Raw genomic sequence first — 18,409 nt, 5'->3', positions numbered from 1 at the left:
TCGGAACAATCGGTACCGTTATAGAGTCGCGCAGCGGAATAAAATAGTCGGAAAGCGTGTTACGATCACAAATCAAGTTATGATGGTCCGTTTTAGAAAATTAATTTTCTTAGAGAAAATTTAACAAACAATTGATGTGCATAAAACAGTAACGAGTGTAAGGAATAGAAAAGTTGACACACTGGATTTTTATCCTGGTTCGATTCAAAAGAATCTACGTCCAGTTGTTAATCACTATAAAAAGTGATTAACGATTTCACTAAAATCAGTTTCAACAAAATACAATTAAGAGTAAATAAAAACAAAAAGATAAAATCTTCCTTCGACCAACGAAATGGAAGCAAGCAATCTACACTTTCCTTCGATTGACGAATCGGAACAGTGTAGAACAGTTCTTCCTTCGACCAAAGAACCGGAAGAACAGTAGCGTTGCCAACTCGAAGAGAATCGCTCCGACCTTTGACCCACAAAGCGTGAGCTTCTCCTTTTCACGAGACTAGGCAGTGCAATGAACTAGCTTATGGAACTTCCTCAGATCACACTGTATTCTCAAAAGCTCAGAGTTGTTTTCTAAGAGTTCTGGAAATAACTTATATAGCCAACTGGTCTAAGTTCGTAGAGATGAACTATAACTGCCACAGATAATCGATTATTGTTAGTGATAATCGATTATTTGAGTTCGTTACAGGGTTTTTCAAAAGTGATAATCGATTATCCTGAGGAATAATTGATTATTCCAGAGACTTTGACAGTTCTCATCAGAACTAGTGATAATCGATTATTTGGAGTAATAATCGATTATTCCAGAGCAACGAGGTTTTCCAGAAGGACTCAGGATAGTCGATTATAGCTTCTAATAATCGATTAAATGCGTAACAGTTCTAGAAATACGAATTTTTCTAAGTATTACATGTTTAAGGCTTTTCCTAATACATTATTAATCTACAAAGTGCTTTTAAAACAATTATCACAATCTATCGTCTTTCAGCATCATCAAAATCATTTATCTTCAAGTTTACCAATGCTCCTCATTGGTAACAGCATGTCCTCAGTTGGTAGGAGGGAAGTTTTGCGCTCAGTGTAGAAGGAATGGTCATCTGTAGAGCGAGTGTAATATGGGAAGGAGAGCTGTGATGAGGCCACCGAACGCTGGAATATTTCAACAAGGAAGGGGTGGACGAGCACAAGCAGTCAGTCGCGTGTATGCTATAACGAGCGCTAAAGTAACAAGTACAGGTACCCTCATTATTAGTACTTGCTTGTTGTGTAGTGTTTCCTGTTGTGTGCTATATGATTCGGGAGCAACACATTCCTTCATCTCGAAGGCATGTGTTGAGAAATTGGGGTTAGCCGAGCGTGAGATGCAGTTTGATTTGACGGTGTCTACCCCAGCAGCTGATGAGGTTAGGACGTCTACTATTTGCATTAGATGTCCTATTGAGGTTGAGGGGCATTGATTTAAGGTGAACCTTATTTGTTTACCTCTTCAAGGTTTAGAGGTAATTTTAGGAATGGATTGGTTGGCTGCCAATCACATTCTCATAGATTGTGGTGAAAAGAGGCTAGTATTCCTTGATGGAGATGAACAGTTGTCGGTAACGATCGGTCAATTAAGGGAAGATATCATGGAGGGAGCTAGTTGCTTTTTGGTATTGTCGCATTTGGAAGCAGTGGAAGACGAACGTTTTGGACGTTCGGTGCAAGGCGAGCAAACTGATAATCGTTCGGTCATCAGTGAATTTATGGACGTGTTTCTTGATGAAGTCCCAGGATTACCCCCTCCAAGAGAAGTGGAATTCTCTATTGACCTAGTGTCAGGAGTCGGTCCAGTCTCTATTGCACCATACCGAATGTCTCTAGCAGAGTTGACTGAGCTCAAGAATCAAATTGAAGATTTAATGGACAAGCAGTTCATTAGGCCGAGCACATCACCTTGGGGAGCGTCAATGCTCTTAGTGAAGAAGAGGGATGGTAGCTCGCGACTGTGTGTGGACTACCGGTAGTTGAACAAGCTAACCATCAAAAATAAGTATCCCTTTCCTAGGATTGATTATTTGTTGGATCAATTGCATGGGGCTGCTATATTTTCAAAAATTGATTTGAGATCAGGATATCATCATATTTAAGTTAATTAGGAGGGAGACGTTCAGAAGACTGCCTTCAGGTCTGGGTATGGTCACTACGAATATGTAGTGATGTCGTTCGGCGTTACTAATACTCTGACAATATTCATGGATTACATGAATCGTATCTTCAGACCTTACTTAGACAAGTGTGTAGTTGTCTTCATTGATGATATCCTTATCTACTCCAAGAACCGAGCGGAGCATGAAGAACATTTAAGAGCAGTGCTCGATATACTGAGGGAAAAGCAATTGTACGCGAAACTCTCCAAGTGCGAATTTTGGATGGAGGAAGTGCAGTTTTTGGGGCATGTGATATCGGTTGGAGGATCTCAGTAGATCCGGCTAAAGTACGAGCGGTATTGGAATGGGAGAGTCTACGTTTGGTCACTGAAGTTAGAGTTTCATGGGACTAGTGGGCTACTATAGGCGGTTCATTGAAGGATTCTCTAAGATAGTAGCGCTGTTGACGCAACTAACCAGAAAAGATCACCCGTTCGCTTGGACCGATCGGTGTGAATCTAGCTTCCAAGAAATGAAGCAAAAGTTGACGAGCGCTCCAGTCTTGGTTATCCCTGACACGGCCATACCGTTCGAAGTCTACTGTGATGCTTCTCATCAATGTTTGGGTTGTGTGCTTATGCAAGAGAGAAGGGTGGTAGCGTACTCTTCTCGGCAGTTGAAGACTCATGAGAAGAATTATCCTACGCACGACCTAGAGTTGGCAGTTGTGATTTTTGCGTTGAAGATTTGGAAGCATTACTTGCATGGATCCACATTCCAAGTTTTCAGTGATCATAAGAGTCTCAAGTACCTCTTCGATCAGAAAGAGTTGAATATGAGGCAGAGGCGGTGGCTTGAGTTCTTAAAAGATTATGAGTTTGAACTACTTTACCATCCAGGGAAGGTGAACGTTGTGGCTGATGCATTGAGTAGAAGAGTAGTTCATGTCTCGAAAATGATGGTCAAAGAATTATGTTTGGTTGAGAAATTTAGACACTTAAAGTTGCAGTTCGAGTTAGAACCGAGCGGTATAAGGTGTTGTGCTCTAACAATATCCAGTTGTTAGAATTGCTGCAACGGAATTATTAGCGTGGAACAAACCAAGAGGGGGGGGTGAATTGGTTATATACTTTTATTGTGCCTTTTATTATTTTTCTCTTAATTTTTCTTACTGGGCGAATGATTAAATATAAATGACAGGGTAAGGGAAAGAGAAAAATTACACAGGTGATTTTATCCTGGTTCAGATCACTAGGATCCTACGTCCAGTCGCTTATCTCAAACAAGATAAACCTTTTTCACTAACACAAAACACTTACAAATATTAGTCACAAAGAAAAACAATTTGTAAGAGTTTAGAAATACCACCTCTCTTGAAACCACAAGAGATGAACTTACACTTCCTTTGAATCTTCACAAAGGATGATACCACCTCTCTTGAAATCACAAGAGACGAACTTACACTTCCTTTGAATCTTCACAAAGGATGACCACCTCCTTCAAATGCTTCACGAAGGATGATTCTCTTCCACGCACTTCCTCGGACACACCAAGGATGAACAAGTTATTCCTCTGTCACCGCAGTAGCACTTCAGGACTTTGCAGACAAGAGTTTCCTTAGCTTCAACAATCTCACAGAGTTCTCAAAGAGTTCAGAGATCTTTTGCACAAGGGAAGAGTTATTTTTGAGATAAAGAGTGAGCCATTTTATAGACTCAGCCTAATACCCTTCCATTCTTCGAAAACGGGCCATCTAACGCATTTAATCGATTAACATAAATATTAATCGATTAATAATGAGTACAACGGCTAGTTTTTCAAATCTGAAACCCCCAACGGCTAGTTTTTCAAATATGAAACCCCCAACGGCTAGTATTAATTGATTATTCTCAGGAATAATCGATTAACTAAATAAATCAAATATAAATTACAAGAATCAACCCTAATACATATTTGAGCACTATTACATCAACTTTGATTATTATAAAAGCTTTATAAAATACAGAGATCTTCAATTTGTCTTTATGAATCTTGACTTGTGCGAATCTGTTCATCATCAAAACTTCATCTTTGATTTTTGCTAACATTCTCCCCCTTTTTGATGATGATCAAAAATTCTTCTGAGTTTAAAGCTTTTTAATAATCTGAAACAACCACAACTTACGAAAGGAGAGATTAATAGAAAAGAAATAAAGAGTTTAAACTATCTTCTCCCCCTTTTTGATCATAAGAAAAAAACATGTGCTCCCCCTTAATAAAAAGAATTTATGCATAGAAGAAAAAGAAATGAACAACAACTTTTTATTGAATTTAAAAAAAATACATACAATGATAAAGATAAGCATTTAATCGATTAAATTGGATTTTAATCGATTTACACGCAGATTAAACACGGTAAGCAACGAAAAATGCAATATTAAATCCAAGAATGCCTATTTTACTAGGTCTAATATGCCTAGATCTCTTCTAAGCTCAAAAAATCTATCCTTAGGCAATGCTTTGGTGAAAATGTCCGCTAATTGATGCTTAGAATCTATGAATTCCATTTCACAATCGCCTTTTTGGACATGGTCTCTAATGAAGTGATGCCTAATTTCTATATGCTTGGTTCTAGAATGCATGATAGGATTTTTGGTAAGTTTTATAGCACTTGTGTTATCACACTTAAGCGGAATATGATCTAAATGAATATCATAGTCTTCTAATTGTTGTTTCATCCATAAGATTTGTGCACAACAACTACCCGCAGCAATGTATTCAGCTTCAGTGGTTGACAAGGCTACACAGGCTTGTTTCTTAGAGTGCCAAGAGACTAAGGAACTACCTAAAAAGTGACAGGTTCCACTAGTGCTTTTCCTATCTATCTTACAACCTCCATAATCAGCATCAGAAAATCCTACAAGACTAGGCTCAGCTCCAGAAGGATACCATAAACCAAAGGATGTTGTCCCCTTAAGGTATTTAAAAATGCGTTTTACTGCAGTAAGATGAGACTCTCTAGGGCTTGACTGATACCTAGCACACACACATACACTTTGCATGATATCAGGTCTACTAGCAGTAAGATATAATAGAGAGCCAATCATACCTCTGTATTTGGTCTGACTTACCTCTTTACCTGTCTCATCTTTGTCTAAGTAGCAGGATGTCCCCATGGGGGTTGATGCTTCTTTGGCATTGTCCATCTCAAACTTTTTAAGAATTTCCCTGCAATACTTGGTTTGAGATATAAAGGTTCCTTCCTCCATTTGTTTGATTTGAAGTCCGAGGAAGAAAGTAAGTTCTCCCATCATTGACATTTCAAATTCTCCCTGCATGGACTTAGCAAAATTCTCGCAGAGAGTTGCACTAGATGAACCAAAAATGATGTCATCTATGTATACTTGAACAAGTAGAAAATGTTTTCCATTCTTTTTAATGAATAAAGTTGAATCAATTTTTCCTCTGTTGAAATCATTTTCTACCAGAAAATTGCTCAGACGTTCATACCAAGATCTAGGTGCCTGTTTTAAGCCATATAGTGCTTTCTTTAATTTGTAGATGTGATTTGGGTTTTTAAAATCTTCAAAACCGGGTGGTTGTTCAACAAATACATCTTCTTTGATATAACCGTTTAGAAAAGCACTTTTAACATCCATTTGAAATAATTTAAATTTCATCATAGATGCATAAGCAAAAAGTAGGCGTATTGCCTCTAACCTGGAAACTGGAGCGTATGTCTCATCATAATCTATACCTTCTTCTTGACTATATCCTTTTGCGACAAGCCTAGCTTTATTCTTGGTGATGTTTCCTTCTTCATCCAGTTTGTTTCTGAACACCCACTTAGTTCTAATTACTTGATGAGTGTCTTTTCTGGGAATTAATTCCCATACTTGATTTCTTTCAAATTGGTTGAGTTCTTCTTGCATTGCGATACACCATTTTTCATCTTGAAGGGCTTCTTTAATGTTCTTTGGTTCAATCTGTGACACAAAAGCAACATTCATACAATAATTTGCAGTATTACTTCTTGTGTTTACCCCTTGTGTGATATCTCCAATTATGTTGTCCAAAGATAATCCTCTAGGTTGTTGCCATATTCTATTTAAATCTTCATTTTGAGGATTGTCATAATTCTTCTCTTCATTTGTCTCCTTTGATGAATTTTCACTTGTTCCTGCATCAAATTCTTCTGACTCAAGAGGTTTTGCCTCAAGGTCCACAATTTCATCAAAAGTAACATGTATGGATTCTTCTATTGTGAGCAGTTTTCTATTAAAGACTCTATATGCTTTGCTTGTTAAGGAATATCCAAGAAAAATTCCTTCATCAGCTTTTGAATCAAATTTTCCCAAATTCTGTTTTCCATTGTTTAAAACATAGCATTTGCATCCAAAGATTTTTAAATGGGAAACATTTGGTTTTCTATTTTTGAAAAGTTCATAAGGAGTACATTTTAAAATAGGTCGAATTAACATTCTGTTTAAAACATAAAAAGCAGTACTTACAGCATCAGCCCAAAATTGTTTAGGAACATTATTTTCATTTAACATAGTACGAGCAAGTTCCTCTAGTGATCTATTCTTTCTTTCTACGACTCCATTCTGTTGGGGAGTTCTAGGCGAAGAAAAGTTATGAGAAATACCATGTTCTTCACAAAAATTTTCAAATAATTCATTTTGAAATTCACCACCATGGTCACTTCTAATAGCTTTTATTCTTAGATCCTTTTCATTTTGAATTAAGATAGCAAACTTCTTAAATTCTTTAAAAGCTTCACTCTTAAGAGTGAGAAACAGGGTCCAAGTATATCTTGAAAAATCATCAACAATAACTAAAGCATAATAGTTTCCACCAAAACTTTTTATCCTTGAAGGACCAAATAAATCCAAATGTAAAAGTTCCAAAGGTTTTAAAGTAGAAACAATATTTTTTGAATGAAAGGAATTTTTAACTTGTTTCCCCTTTTGACATGCACCACATAATTTATCTTTTACAAACTTTAATTTTGGTAGACCAATTACTAGTTCTCTAGATACTAGTTTGTTAAGTTGTTGCATATGTATATGAGCAGCACGCCTGTGCCATAACCATGGGTTTTCCTCTTTAACAACTAAACATGAAATATTTTTATTTAATACGTTTTCTAAATCAATTAAATAAATATTATTATGTCTAACTCCTTTTAAAGCAATGTCAGAAGAATCACTCTTAAAAATAGTGCAAGAATTCTTCTCAAAGGTTACCTTGAATCCTTTGTCGCACAGTTGACTTATGCTAATTAAGTTATGCCTTAGTCCTTCTACATATAGCACGTCTTTGATCATCAAGGTGTCTTTGCTTCCTATATCCCCTTTTCCAAGAATTCTTCCTTTGTTGTTGTCACCATAGGTAACGAAGCCTTGTTCCTTTTCTTTAAAGTTTGTAAATTTCGTCCTGTCTCCTGTCATGTGTTTTGAGCAACCACTATCGAGACACCACATGACTTTTCTTGATTTTTGTAATACTTGGCTGACATTATCATCATTTGCCATTAAACAAATGTTTGCCTCTTCATCTGACTCGCTTGAATCTGAAATGGACTCATTATCGTCTTCCCATGCAATGTATGCTTTCTTTTTCTTGAAGAATCTTTTCTCCTTTTTGTCTTCACCTTTCTTTTGATTTGGGCAGTCTGCCTTTAGATGCCCCTTCTCTCCACAGCCATAGCATCGGTAATTTGAGGAAGATGCTTGATTATCTTTCTTTTCGTATCTAAACCTTCCTTTACCTTTAGACTTCATGAACTTGTTTAATCTTTTGATCACTAGGCTTAAGTTTTCCTCTTCGTCTGAATCTTCATCTTCCGATTTAGCTTTGCTTCTTTCAACCTCTGATTTTAATGCCAAACTCTTCTTGTTGGTTTTGGCTTTTGCTTCTTCTTCATCAAGTCTTCCAAGATCTAATTCATGTTCCCTCAACTTTCCAAAAAGTGCCGCCATAGTCATGGTGTTGAGGTTTTGTGACTCCGAGATTGCAGTCACCTTTGGTTGCCACGACCTGTCTAAAGACTTCAAGATTTTAATGTTAAGTTCATCGGTATCAAATGACTTACCCAGTCCAATGAGATGATTGACAATGTTGGTGAAGCGTTTTTGAACGTCTGAAATTGTTTCTCCTTGCTTCATCCGGAACATTTCATACTCTTGGATTAAGGAGTTCTTCCTTGCCCTCTTTACATCATCTGTTCCTTCATGCGTCACTCTGAGTACGTCCCACATTTCTTGAGCAGTTTTGCAGACAGAGACCCTGTAGAACTCATCAACAGTCAATGCTGATGCAATAATATTCCGAGCTTTTACATCATTCTGAAATCTTTTCTTTTCTTCAATGGTCCATTGACCACGGGGCTTTGTTTCCTGTATATTGTTAGTAGGAACAGAAGAACCAGATGCAATAACATCCCAAATTTCACAATCAATAGATTCAATAAATATTTCCATTCTTACCTTCCAGAATGCATAGTTCTCACCTGTGAATAGTGGGGGTCTATTGATTGATGCACCCTCTACAAAGGTTTGATGTGATCCTGCCATTTGAATGACTATCAAAGCAAGCTCTGATGCCAATTGTTAGAATTGTTGCAACGGAATTATTAGCGTGGAACAAACCAAGAGGGGGGGTGAATTGGTTATATACTTTTATTGTGCCTTTTATTATTTTTCTCTTAATTTTTCTTACTGGGCGAATGATTAAATATAAATGACAGGGTAAGGGAAAGAGAAAAATTACACAGGTGATTTTATCCTGGTTCAGATCACTAGGATCCTACGTCCAGTCGCTTATCTCAAACAAGATAAACCTTTTTCACTAACACAAAACACTTACAAATATTAGTCACAAAGAAAAACAATTTGTAAGAGTTTAGAAATACCACCTCTCTTGAAACCACAAGAGATGAACTTACACTTCCTTTGAATCTTCACAAAGGATGATACCACCTCTCTTGAAATCACAAGAGACGAACTTACACTTCCTTTGAATCTTCACAAAGGATGACCACCTCCTTCGAATGCTTCACGAAGGATGATTCTCTTCCACGCACTTCCTCGGACACACCAAGGATGAACAAGTTATTCCTCTGTCACCGCAGTAGCACTTCAGGACTTTGCAGACAAGAGTTTCGTTAGCTTCAACAATCTCACAGAGTTCTCAAAGAGTTCAGAGATCTTTTGCACAAGGGAAGAGTTATTTTTGAGATAAAGAGTGAGCCATTTTATAGACTCAGCCTAATACCCTTCCATTGTTCGAAAACGGGCCATCTAACGCATTTAATCGATTAACATAAATATTAATCGATTAATAATGAGTACAACGACTAGTTTTTCAAATCTGAAACCCCCAACGGCTAGTTTTTCAAATATGAAACCCCCAACGGCTAGTATTAATTGATTATTCTCAGGAATAATCGATTAACTAAATAAATCAAATATAAATTACAAGAATCAACCCTAATACATATTTGAGCACTATTACATCAACAACTTTGATTATTATAAAAGCTTTATAAAATACAGAGATCTTCAATTTGTCTTTATGAATCTTGACTTGTGCGAATCTGTTCATCATCAAAACTTCATCTTTGATTTTTGCTAACACCAGTAATGTGATTGACCGTATCAAAGAGAAGTAGTCGGTTGATGAAGATCTGTGAAAGACCTTAGAGTTGATTGGTATAGAGAAAGCAAAGGACTTCAATATCGGAACGAACGGTCTCTTACGCTTCAGAGGCAGAACGTGCGTTCCTAATGATGGGGAACTAAAAAGGATGATTCTCTAGGAAGGGCACCAGAGTCGTTTTAGCATGCATCTAGGCATGACTAAGATGTATCAAGACCTCAAGAAGTCTTTTTGGTGGACTGGTATGAAGAGTGATGTCGCTCGATTTGTGTCGTCCTGTTTAACCTGTGAGAAGGCAAAGGTAGAACATCAAAGACCAGGCGGTCTACTACAGCCATTGGAGATTCCAGAATGGAAGTGCGATAGCATCTCTATGGATTTCGTGACCCACTTACTCCGTACGGTCAGGAACCATGATTCAATCTGGGTCATAGTGGATCGTTTGACAAAGACCACACACTTTCTCGCTGTCAATTTGAAGATATCTATGACAAAACTAGCTAAACTGTACATTCAGGAGATCGTTCGTTTGCATGGAGTGCCATCTAGCATCATTTCAGACTGAGACCCCAAGTTTACCTCTCATTTTTGGCAGTCACTTCAGCAAGAATTGGGGAGTCGTTTGCAGATGAGCTCAGCATATCATCCTCAGACCGATGGTCAATCTGAAAGAACCATCCAGACGCTTGAAGACTTGCTGAGAACGTGCGTAGTGGATCACTTGGGCGTTTGGGACGAAGTTCTACCTTTGGTTGAATTCACCTACAACAATAGCTTTCAGTCCAGTATTGGAATGGCACCCTTTGAAGCACTTTACGGGAGAAAGTGTCGAACGCCACTTTTGGTTTCAAGAGGGAGAAGTGGTGTTAACTAGACCTGAAGTTACTCAGCAGACGATCAAGAAGGTGAAGTTGATTCAAGATAGGTTGAAAGTGTCTCAGAGTAGGCAAATATCGTACGCCAACAAAGGAGAAGACCTTTGGAGTTCGCTACAGGAGATCACGTTTTTCTTAGGCTAAATCCAACTACTGGCGTGGGCAGAGCCGTTCAGCCTAAGAAGTTGTCTCCCAAATTCATTGTCCCTTATCAGATTCTAAGACGAATCAAACCAGTTGCGTACGAGATAGCTTTACCTCCACAGTTATCCAACCTTCATCCAGTCTTCCACGTCTCTCAACTCCGGAAGTATATAGCCAATCCCTCCCACGTGTTGGAAGTGGAAGACGTCAGATCAAAGAAGATCGTTCGTTTGAGTTGAAGCCGGCCAGCATTGAGGATACCCGGACCAAACAACTCATGGGTAAAACCATCCGTTTTGTTAAAGTAGTATGGGACAAGAAGACAGGTGCCTTTACATGGGAGCTAGAACTTTGTATCCTCACCTGTTTACAGGTATGTTTTTATTTTCGAGGACGAAAATTTTTGTAGTTAGGGGAAATGTCAGACCCCATTAAAACGCACCCAAAACCCCAAGTAGTGGGATCCATGTGCCAAGAAGAGAATGAGCGTCTCAATTAGTGGAAAACAGGTGGCTGCAGGAGAGTGGTCGTTCGTTTTTGGTGACGACAGTACTTAAGGCAAAATTTCAAATGACGTTCCACTTCTCTGCATGGCTTTCTTCTTCTCCAAACTGCTGAAATTCTTTTCTCTTCCTTCTCTCTAAAATCTCCTTCTTCTCTCTAAGAAAACCTCACCATTTCTTCTTCCGATCACCTCTCAGGCACCGCTTGAACACTCCCGACGTCAAGAGCTTCCGTTTAAACCGATCGGTTTATGATTCTAAGCTGGTGAGTTTCCTTATCTTTAAGCACGTTCGTTTAGACTCACATGCAACCCTCTATTTCTGGTCGCCTGAGTGGGTAGTATTATTCTGAGCGTTTCTGGTTTTATGTGTGGTTCAATATTCCTAAAACGTGGCCATCGGACGTTAAGTCTTTGGTAGTAGGGAGCTCTAATTCTGCATAGTTGAGCGTTCGATTTCGTATAGAGGTAAGGGAAGCTTATATAATTTGATTAATATTCTTGTTTGAACGTTGGTATGTTTGCATGATATGTTGTTTGGATTATTGGATGAGTAGGAAATATGTATGTATTACTTATTTGGATGTTTGTATGGATGACTGATATATGTTGTGAATTGAGTTGAGATATAACTTGATATTCGACCTGTGGTATTCTGAGTAAAGGTGGTAGTAGGGTCGAGAGTGGTTAACGAGCGTTCGGTTCTTCTGGGGAGTACATGGTCTTACCTGAGTTCTTACGTTTTGAGGATAGAGTCTAAGAGTCTTCCTGTAATACTATATAGGATTAGTTAAACTTTGATCGAGAGTTTGTATTAACCATTTCCTTCCCCTTTGAGCGTCCGTCTATATTAAGTTCTTCTACAAGTAATTTCATTAATGAAGAACGTGTTATAACAGTAGATATGTATATATAAGTGTTCGGTCTAAGTGTAGTTTTCTTTAGACTTCCTAAACAGTTTAGTTAATGTGTCATACTACTTAAGGTCGTAGACGTTGTTGTTCTTTTCATTCAGAATAAGTGGTGGCTCAATGGTGTAGATTTATATTCATTCGTTTTATGTTGGTTTATTAGTGATCGGTCTTAGACCAAGCGTTCGGAAATAATTTTGTGTGATGTAATATGGATATAAAATTTAAAAATTGAAAGAAAAATAGAGTATGTTGGAACCTACCATACTTTATTTATAGTTTAAATCTAAGCAATTTAACATAAAATAAAAAATTACATGACTAAAGTTACTGATTTGGTAACTTAAAAAACTAAAAACAGTAAAACCTAATTTCATACACTTTGGAAACACGCATTAACATGAAAATGGTCGAAAACCAAACCCAATGTGTTCTACATGAAAACTTGAATCAAGCCAATCTTTGTTTTCTTTCCACAATCCGAGTAAAATTAATAGGGAAGTCCTTTAGATCATCATGAGATGCCCAATGCCACTGGCGTTATTGCCTTTGCACAAACCCGCAGTTCATCGTAAAAGAAGTTGATGTCTTTAACGATCATAAGTAGTGCCACTATGAATGCATAGTCCACGTTGCGATAGACAAAGACATTGAAGCCACCATTATTCTGCATCTGCATTAGTGACAGAAACACTGTATAATTAACCTCATACAACACTGTTTCTATGTTGTTTGAAGACGTAACAGAGTACATACCGAGGCAACAACTGTGGGAGATTCACCTGCATATATATGGCATGATCTTTTGCCACTCACAACATCTACCCTAAAGTCACACTCACTTTCTTTTTTGTTGTATGCAAGGAAGACCTCTAATCTCATCACTCCACTCTGGAGAAGCTCTGCCTTTTTCACTGAAAACAGCAATCTGGAGGAATCATTGCTTTCACCCATGAAAACTTGGCATCGCCGGTGCATTGTCATGATCTACATAAGAACATTCATTCATAATTCAGTAACTGAGATGGATTTGCTGGCGTATTGAATTTGTTAGAATATATTAAAGTGTAATGCAAATTCTAGAAGAATGTAGAAGCTCCTTAAATAGAAGAATTGAAATGTAATACAAGTTCTAGAATATTCTAGAAAAACCTAAGATAGGAAGAAAAATCAAGAATATTCTACATAGGTAAAAATCTAGAACATTCCACATAAGTTGTGGCTAGTATGTTCTAGAATAATCTATGGGTCTATAAATACCCATGAACTCTACCATTTGATGTAGGAACTAGCCAACATCTACCATTTGTATGAACCAACATCTACTACAACTAAAGACAACTACAACACTTCTTTCAACTACTACTTCTACATTCTACTATCTCTACATTTTCTCTACCACATCAACTACTCCTTTCACAACCTCAAAATACTAACAGTGGTACCAGAGCTACGTTCGGTCATCTACTGGGCGTAGATAAAATTTTCAACTACCTCAAACAAAACTATAACTCATTCTACTACTTCCAAATATATTCTCAACACATGGCTACTACTAATCAAACATCATCAATTCCAGTACCTATTTTCAAAGGAGAAAATTATGATTTTTGGAGTGTCAAAATGAAGACATTCTTCCGCTCTCAAGATTTATGGGATATCATAGAAGAGGGATTCACTATTCCAGAAGACACCTCTACTCTTACTACAGCTCAAAAGAAGGAGTTGAAGGAAAACAAGCAGAAGGATTCAAGGGCTTTATTTGTTCTTCAACAAGCAATTGATGACACAATATTTCCAAGGATAATTGGTGCCACAAGTTCAAAACAAGCTTGGAATACAATACAAGAGGAGTTTCAAGGAAGTGACGAGGTACGCAATATTAAACTTCATTCTCTAAGACGAGAGTTTGAATTATTAAGAATGAAAGAATCTGAGACCATTAAAGACTACTATTCTAGAATAAAAGAAATAGTTAGTCAGATGAGAGCCTATGGGGAAAATATTCTTGACAAAAAGATCGTTGAGAAAATTTTAATTTCTATTCCCCAAAAGTATGATGCAATCGCAACCGCGATTGAACAAACAAAAGATTTGGCTACATTGTCAGTCACACAACTAATGGGCTCTCTTGAAGCTTATGAACAAAGATTGAAAAGGCATGAAGAAGACTCGGTTAAAAATGCCTTTCAATCAAAACTAAAATTACGGTCTCAGAATAAAGAATATGAAGGAAATAAAAGTATAGAAGAAATTTCTAGAAATAAAGAAAATCCTAGAAGCTTCTCGAAGACTCGTCAAGAAAAATATCCTCCATGTGGCATATGTAAAAAGACAAGTCACTTGGAAAAAGATTGTTGGCATCATGGAAAACCTCAATGCCACTATTGCAAGAAATTTGGTCACATAGAAAAGTATTGTCGTAATAAAAATAAGCATCAAGCAAACTTTGCGAAAGAAGATAATCAAGAGAAACTCTTATTCTACGCTAATCAAGAATCTTCTGGTAGAGAAGGAAGTTGGTACTTGGATAGTGGATGCAGTAATCACATGGCAAAAGATCAAAGTATCTTCAAAGACATTGATAAATCTGTCAATGTCAAAGTTCGGCTAGGAAATGGTACCACAGTGGAGTCTCGAGGCAAAGGAACTGTCATGGTGGAGACAAAGAAAGGTACGAAATTCATCAAGGATGTTTTACTAGTTCCAAATCTTAAAGAAAATCTTTTAAGTATTGGCCAAATGATGGAGAATGGATATTCTCTTCATTTTGAGAAAGATACATGCAAAATTTATGACAGTAAAATGATAGAAATTGGCCAAGTAAAAATGGAGAAGAGAAATAGAAGCTTTCCTATAAGCTTCAAACCTGGAACTAATATTGCCATGAAGGTAGAAGTTGATGACTCATGGCTTTGGCATAGGAGATTTGGCCACTTCAACACACATGCCTTAAAGCTTCTATATACGAAAAACATGATGAGAGATCTTCCATGCTTGAAGGAAAATAATGAATCATGTGAAGGATGTCTCCTCGGAAAACAACATCGATTACCATTCTCGACAGACAAAGCATGGAGAGCAAAAGACTTATTGGAGTTGATTCATACCGATGTTTGCGGACCGATGAGAACACCTTCACATCATAACAACAGGTATTTCATCCTCTTCATCGATGACTTCTCTAGAATGACATGGGTCTATTTCTTAAAGGCAAAGTCAGAAGTTTTTGGAGTATTCAAGAAATTCAAGGCCCTTGTTGAGAAGCAAAGTGGAAAACAGATAAAAGTACTTCGAAGTGATCGTGGCAAGGAATACACATCTCATGAGTTTGACAAATTCTGTGAAGAGGAAGGCATAGAGCGGCAACTTACAGTCGCATATACTCCACAACAAAATGGCGTGTCAGAGAGAAAGAATCGCACAGTTATGGAGATGGCAAGATCAATGCTGAAAGAGAAAAGTATGCCTAACACTTTTTGGGCTGAAGCAGTCTACACTGCAGTTTACATTCTAAATAGATGTCCAACTAAGGCCGTCCAAGACAAGACTCCTATTGAAGCTTGGAGTGGGAGAAAGTCATCAGCTAAACATCTACGAGTATTTGGATCTATCTGCTACATACATGTTCCTGATCAAAAGAGGCACAAGCTTGAAGACAAAACTATACGAGGAATATTCTTGGGATATAGCACACAGTCAAAAGGCTATCGAGTCTACAACCTACAAACAAAACAACTCATCATCAGCCGAGATGTTGAAGTTGATGAAAATGCTTCTTGGAACTGGGAAGAAGAAAAAGTTGTTAAAAGCAACATTCTACATCCAGTGCAACAATCTCAAGAAGAAACTCAAGAAGAGGAAGAAAATTCAGGTACGCTTTCTCCACCTCCACAACAGGAAGATTCTTCACCTGAATCTAGTCCAAGAAGAGTAAGATCTTTGGTAGACATATATGAAACTTGCAATATGGCTATGATTGAGCCTAACTGTTATGAAGAAACATCAAAGCAAGAAGTATGGTCAAGGAAATGGAGGAAGAAGATCAAATTGAAGATACATTACCAAGACCAAGATTTGAACTACTGCGCACAATGCTTGGAGTTACCGAATTTGCATTAAGGAGGAGTATTAAAGTGTAATGCAAATTCTAGAAGAATGTAGAAGCTCCTTAAATAGAAGAATTGAAATGTAATACAAGTTCTAGAATATTCTAGAAAAACCTAAGATAGGAAGAAAAATCAAGAATATTCTACATAGGTAAAAATCTAGAACATTCCACATAAGTTGTGGCTAGTATGTTCTAGAATAATCTATGGGTCTATAAATACCCATGAACTCTACCATTTGATGTAGGAACTAGCCAACATCTACCATTTGTATGAACCAACATCTACTACAACTAAAGACAACTACAACACTTCTTTCAACTACTACTTCTACATTCTACTATCTCTACATTTTCTCTACCACATCAACTACTCCTTTCACAACCTCAAAATACTAACAGAATATCATGCGTGAATACACTATAAGAGGGAATTGATGCAGGAATACAGTATGACCGATTATCCAATCATGCCTAAAATAAATGGTATAAGATCTAAGCGAAATATATGGTATAAAGATTGAACTAATATTTTGCGTGATAAATCAAATAAGTAGGGTTTGGAACTTATATGAATGGAATATATGAAAAGCTAAACTGAATTGATGAAAAATATAATTATTTAAATTAAAATGGACTTAATTTATGATACTATAAAGTATCCTACAAAATAAAAGGTTCATGAACAATTGGGTGTGGTTAAGCGAATATTCCCAAAAGCGTTTTTTTTTTTCTACTTGGTAGATGTTTCTACATATACGTAAAAAATTCATGTTGAGTAAACGATGAGAAACGTAGTAGGAAGTGTGATTTATGGTTAGATGCATAATAGATCGGGGACTAGTAGGAATAAATATAAGAGTATGGATGGATGAAGCTTGTTCTGACAAAAAGATACTTAAGAGCGATCAATTAAAAACATTAAAAAGTGTTCTATCCTTCTCCTATATCTCAGATTCCTTTTTATTATCTTCATCTCTTCTAAGCCCTTGAGTTTCTCCCTTTCTTTATTGTCTCCAAATGCCCTATTCATTCTCATTTTCTGTCTTTAATGTTTTCACTTGAACCCTGATTTATAACTAGCGAAGATGAGTAAAACCAAAAAGGGGTAATTTAATACTAACAAGTGTTACTTCAAGAATTGTAAAACTATGAAGCCCTTTGTTGAGCAAAGCCAAAGATAATCATAAATAAACAAAAGGAAGAAACATCCTTAACAATAATATAGGTGAGAGTAGCCAAACCTTCCAATATAGAGTGAGGATGGGCTTTCCGCCAGCATCACACAAGACACAACGATTGTGAAGGGTTACAGGGGCAGATTTGATATAAAAACGACGGACACCATTTCCGTCGTAAGTCGCACCTCTTGTGTTAATTTGAAGATTGATAGTGTAAGGAGCACAGTAGGAAAGGTCGATAACTGGGGACGGACATTCCATTAGAGAGAGAGGGAGACGAAGAATTCTAGGTTATGATTATGGTTTTGCAGTAGCAGGTAAAGAACATTGCAATAACGTATGGTATCCATGGATACACGCGTTAACTTATACTAACGATACGACTTAGTCAAACTTCACGGCTGAAGTATGCTACTTACTGAATTACTGCTGCAAGTAGAAGAAGACTCTAGTTGACTTCACAGTTAAAACACTAACATTCCAGAAATTCGACACCATGTGCGACTCAGTCATGTAATTAATAGGTTTAACTAGTGGGACCAACATGCATCGAGGTTTCTTTTTCCTTATTTATTGTCATTTTCTCGCATACCACATATTAGTTTGATTGGTTGTCTCTGACTATCTTTTGTCTATTTTACAGTATAAAAGGTATGGCGTTGTTCAGTTTATTTGTAGTCCAGGGATTATGGTCGTCCTTTTGACATTCATGTTCAACTAGAGTTTGGAAAAAAATAATTGAATAAGTATGTTAGCATAATTAATTATGCAAGATACCTTAAATTATTATTATGTGACTTAAACTAATTAAATTTCAATAATTAGAAGCTTCTTAAAATACCACTAAAAAAACTGATTTACCAATAACTATTTGTCCAAAACTGTAAAAATATGTCCGTAATTACTATTTATCAATGAATT

The 18,409-nt window shown here is 37.0% G+C and overlaps 1 protein-coding gene across 2 annotated transcripts; it reads right to left on the bottom strand.

Annotated features, from left to right (window-relative positions):
- Positions 1 to 12,449: 12,449 nt before the first annotated feature.
- Positions 12,450 to 17,839, bottom strand: LOC148190617 (protein LURP-one-related 15-like). 2 transcript variants are annotated; one of them, XM_088102742.1, is made up of 3 exons: positions 17,552 to 17,836; positions 12,956 to 13,186; positions 12,450 to 12,872 (listed from the first exon to the last, which is right to left on the bottom strand). In XM_088102742.1, the coding sequence occupies exons 1-3, from the start codon at positions 17,747 to 17,749 to the stop codon at positions 12,714 to 12,716; spliced, it is 588 nt and encodes a 195-aa protein (XP_087958868.1). In that variant the 5' UTR covers positions 17,750 to 17,836; the 3' UTR covers positions 12,450 to 12,713. The 2 variants fall into 2 exon arrangements, with proteins under 2 accessions (XP_087958868.1, XP_087958869.1); XM_088102743.1 differs by having other exon boundaries at positions 12,736 to 12,872; positions 12,982 to 13,186; positions 17,552 to 17,839.
- Between the last annotated feature and the right edge of the window lie 570 nt (positions 17,840 to 18,409).

The sequence above is a fragment of the Vigna umbellata genome, unplaced genomic scaffold (genome assembly GCF_029865625.1).
Source record: "Vigna umbellata cultivar VRB3 unplaced genomic scaffold, Vumbellata_1.0 scaffold_708, whole genome shotgun sequence".
Lineage (NCBI taxonomy): Eukaryota > Viridiplantae > Streptophyta > Magnoliopsida > Fabales > Fabaceae > Vigna > Vigna umbellata.
The sequence above is the reverse complement of the archived record's forward strand: the minus strand, read 5'-3'. Positions and strand labels throughout refer to the sequence as shown.

Excerpts from the sequence above, each read along its gene's own strand:
- LOC148190617 (XM_088102742.1), bottom strand. The coding sequence starts at position 17,749 with ATGGAATGTCCGTCCCCAGTTATCGACCTTTCCTACTGTGCTCCTTAC. Across the intron at positions 13,187-17,551 it reads TCCTCACTCTATATTGGAAG|ATCATGACAATGCACCGGCG; the intron begins GTTTGGCTACTC and ends GTTCTTATGTAG. Across the intron at positions 12,873-12,955 it reads CTCCCACAGTTGTTGCCTCG|ATGCAGAATAATGGTGGCTT; the intron begins GTATGTACTCTG and ends TCACTAATGCAG.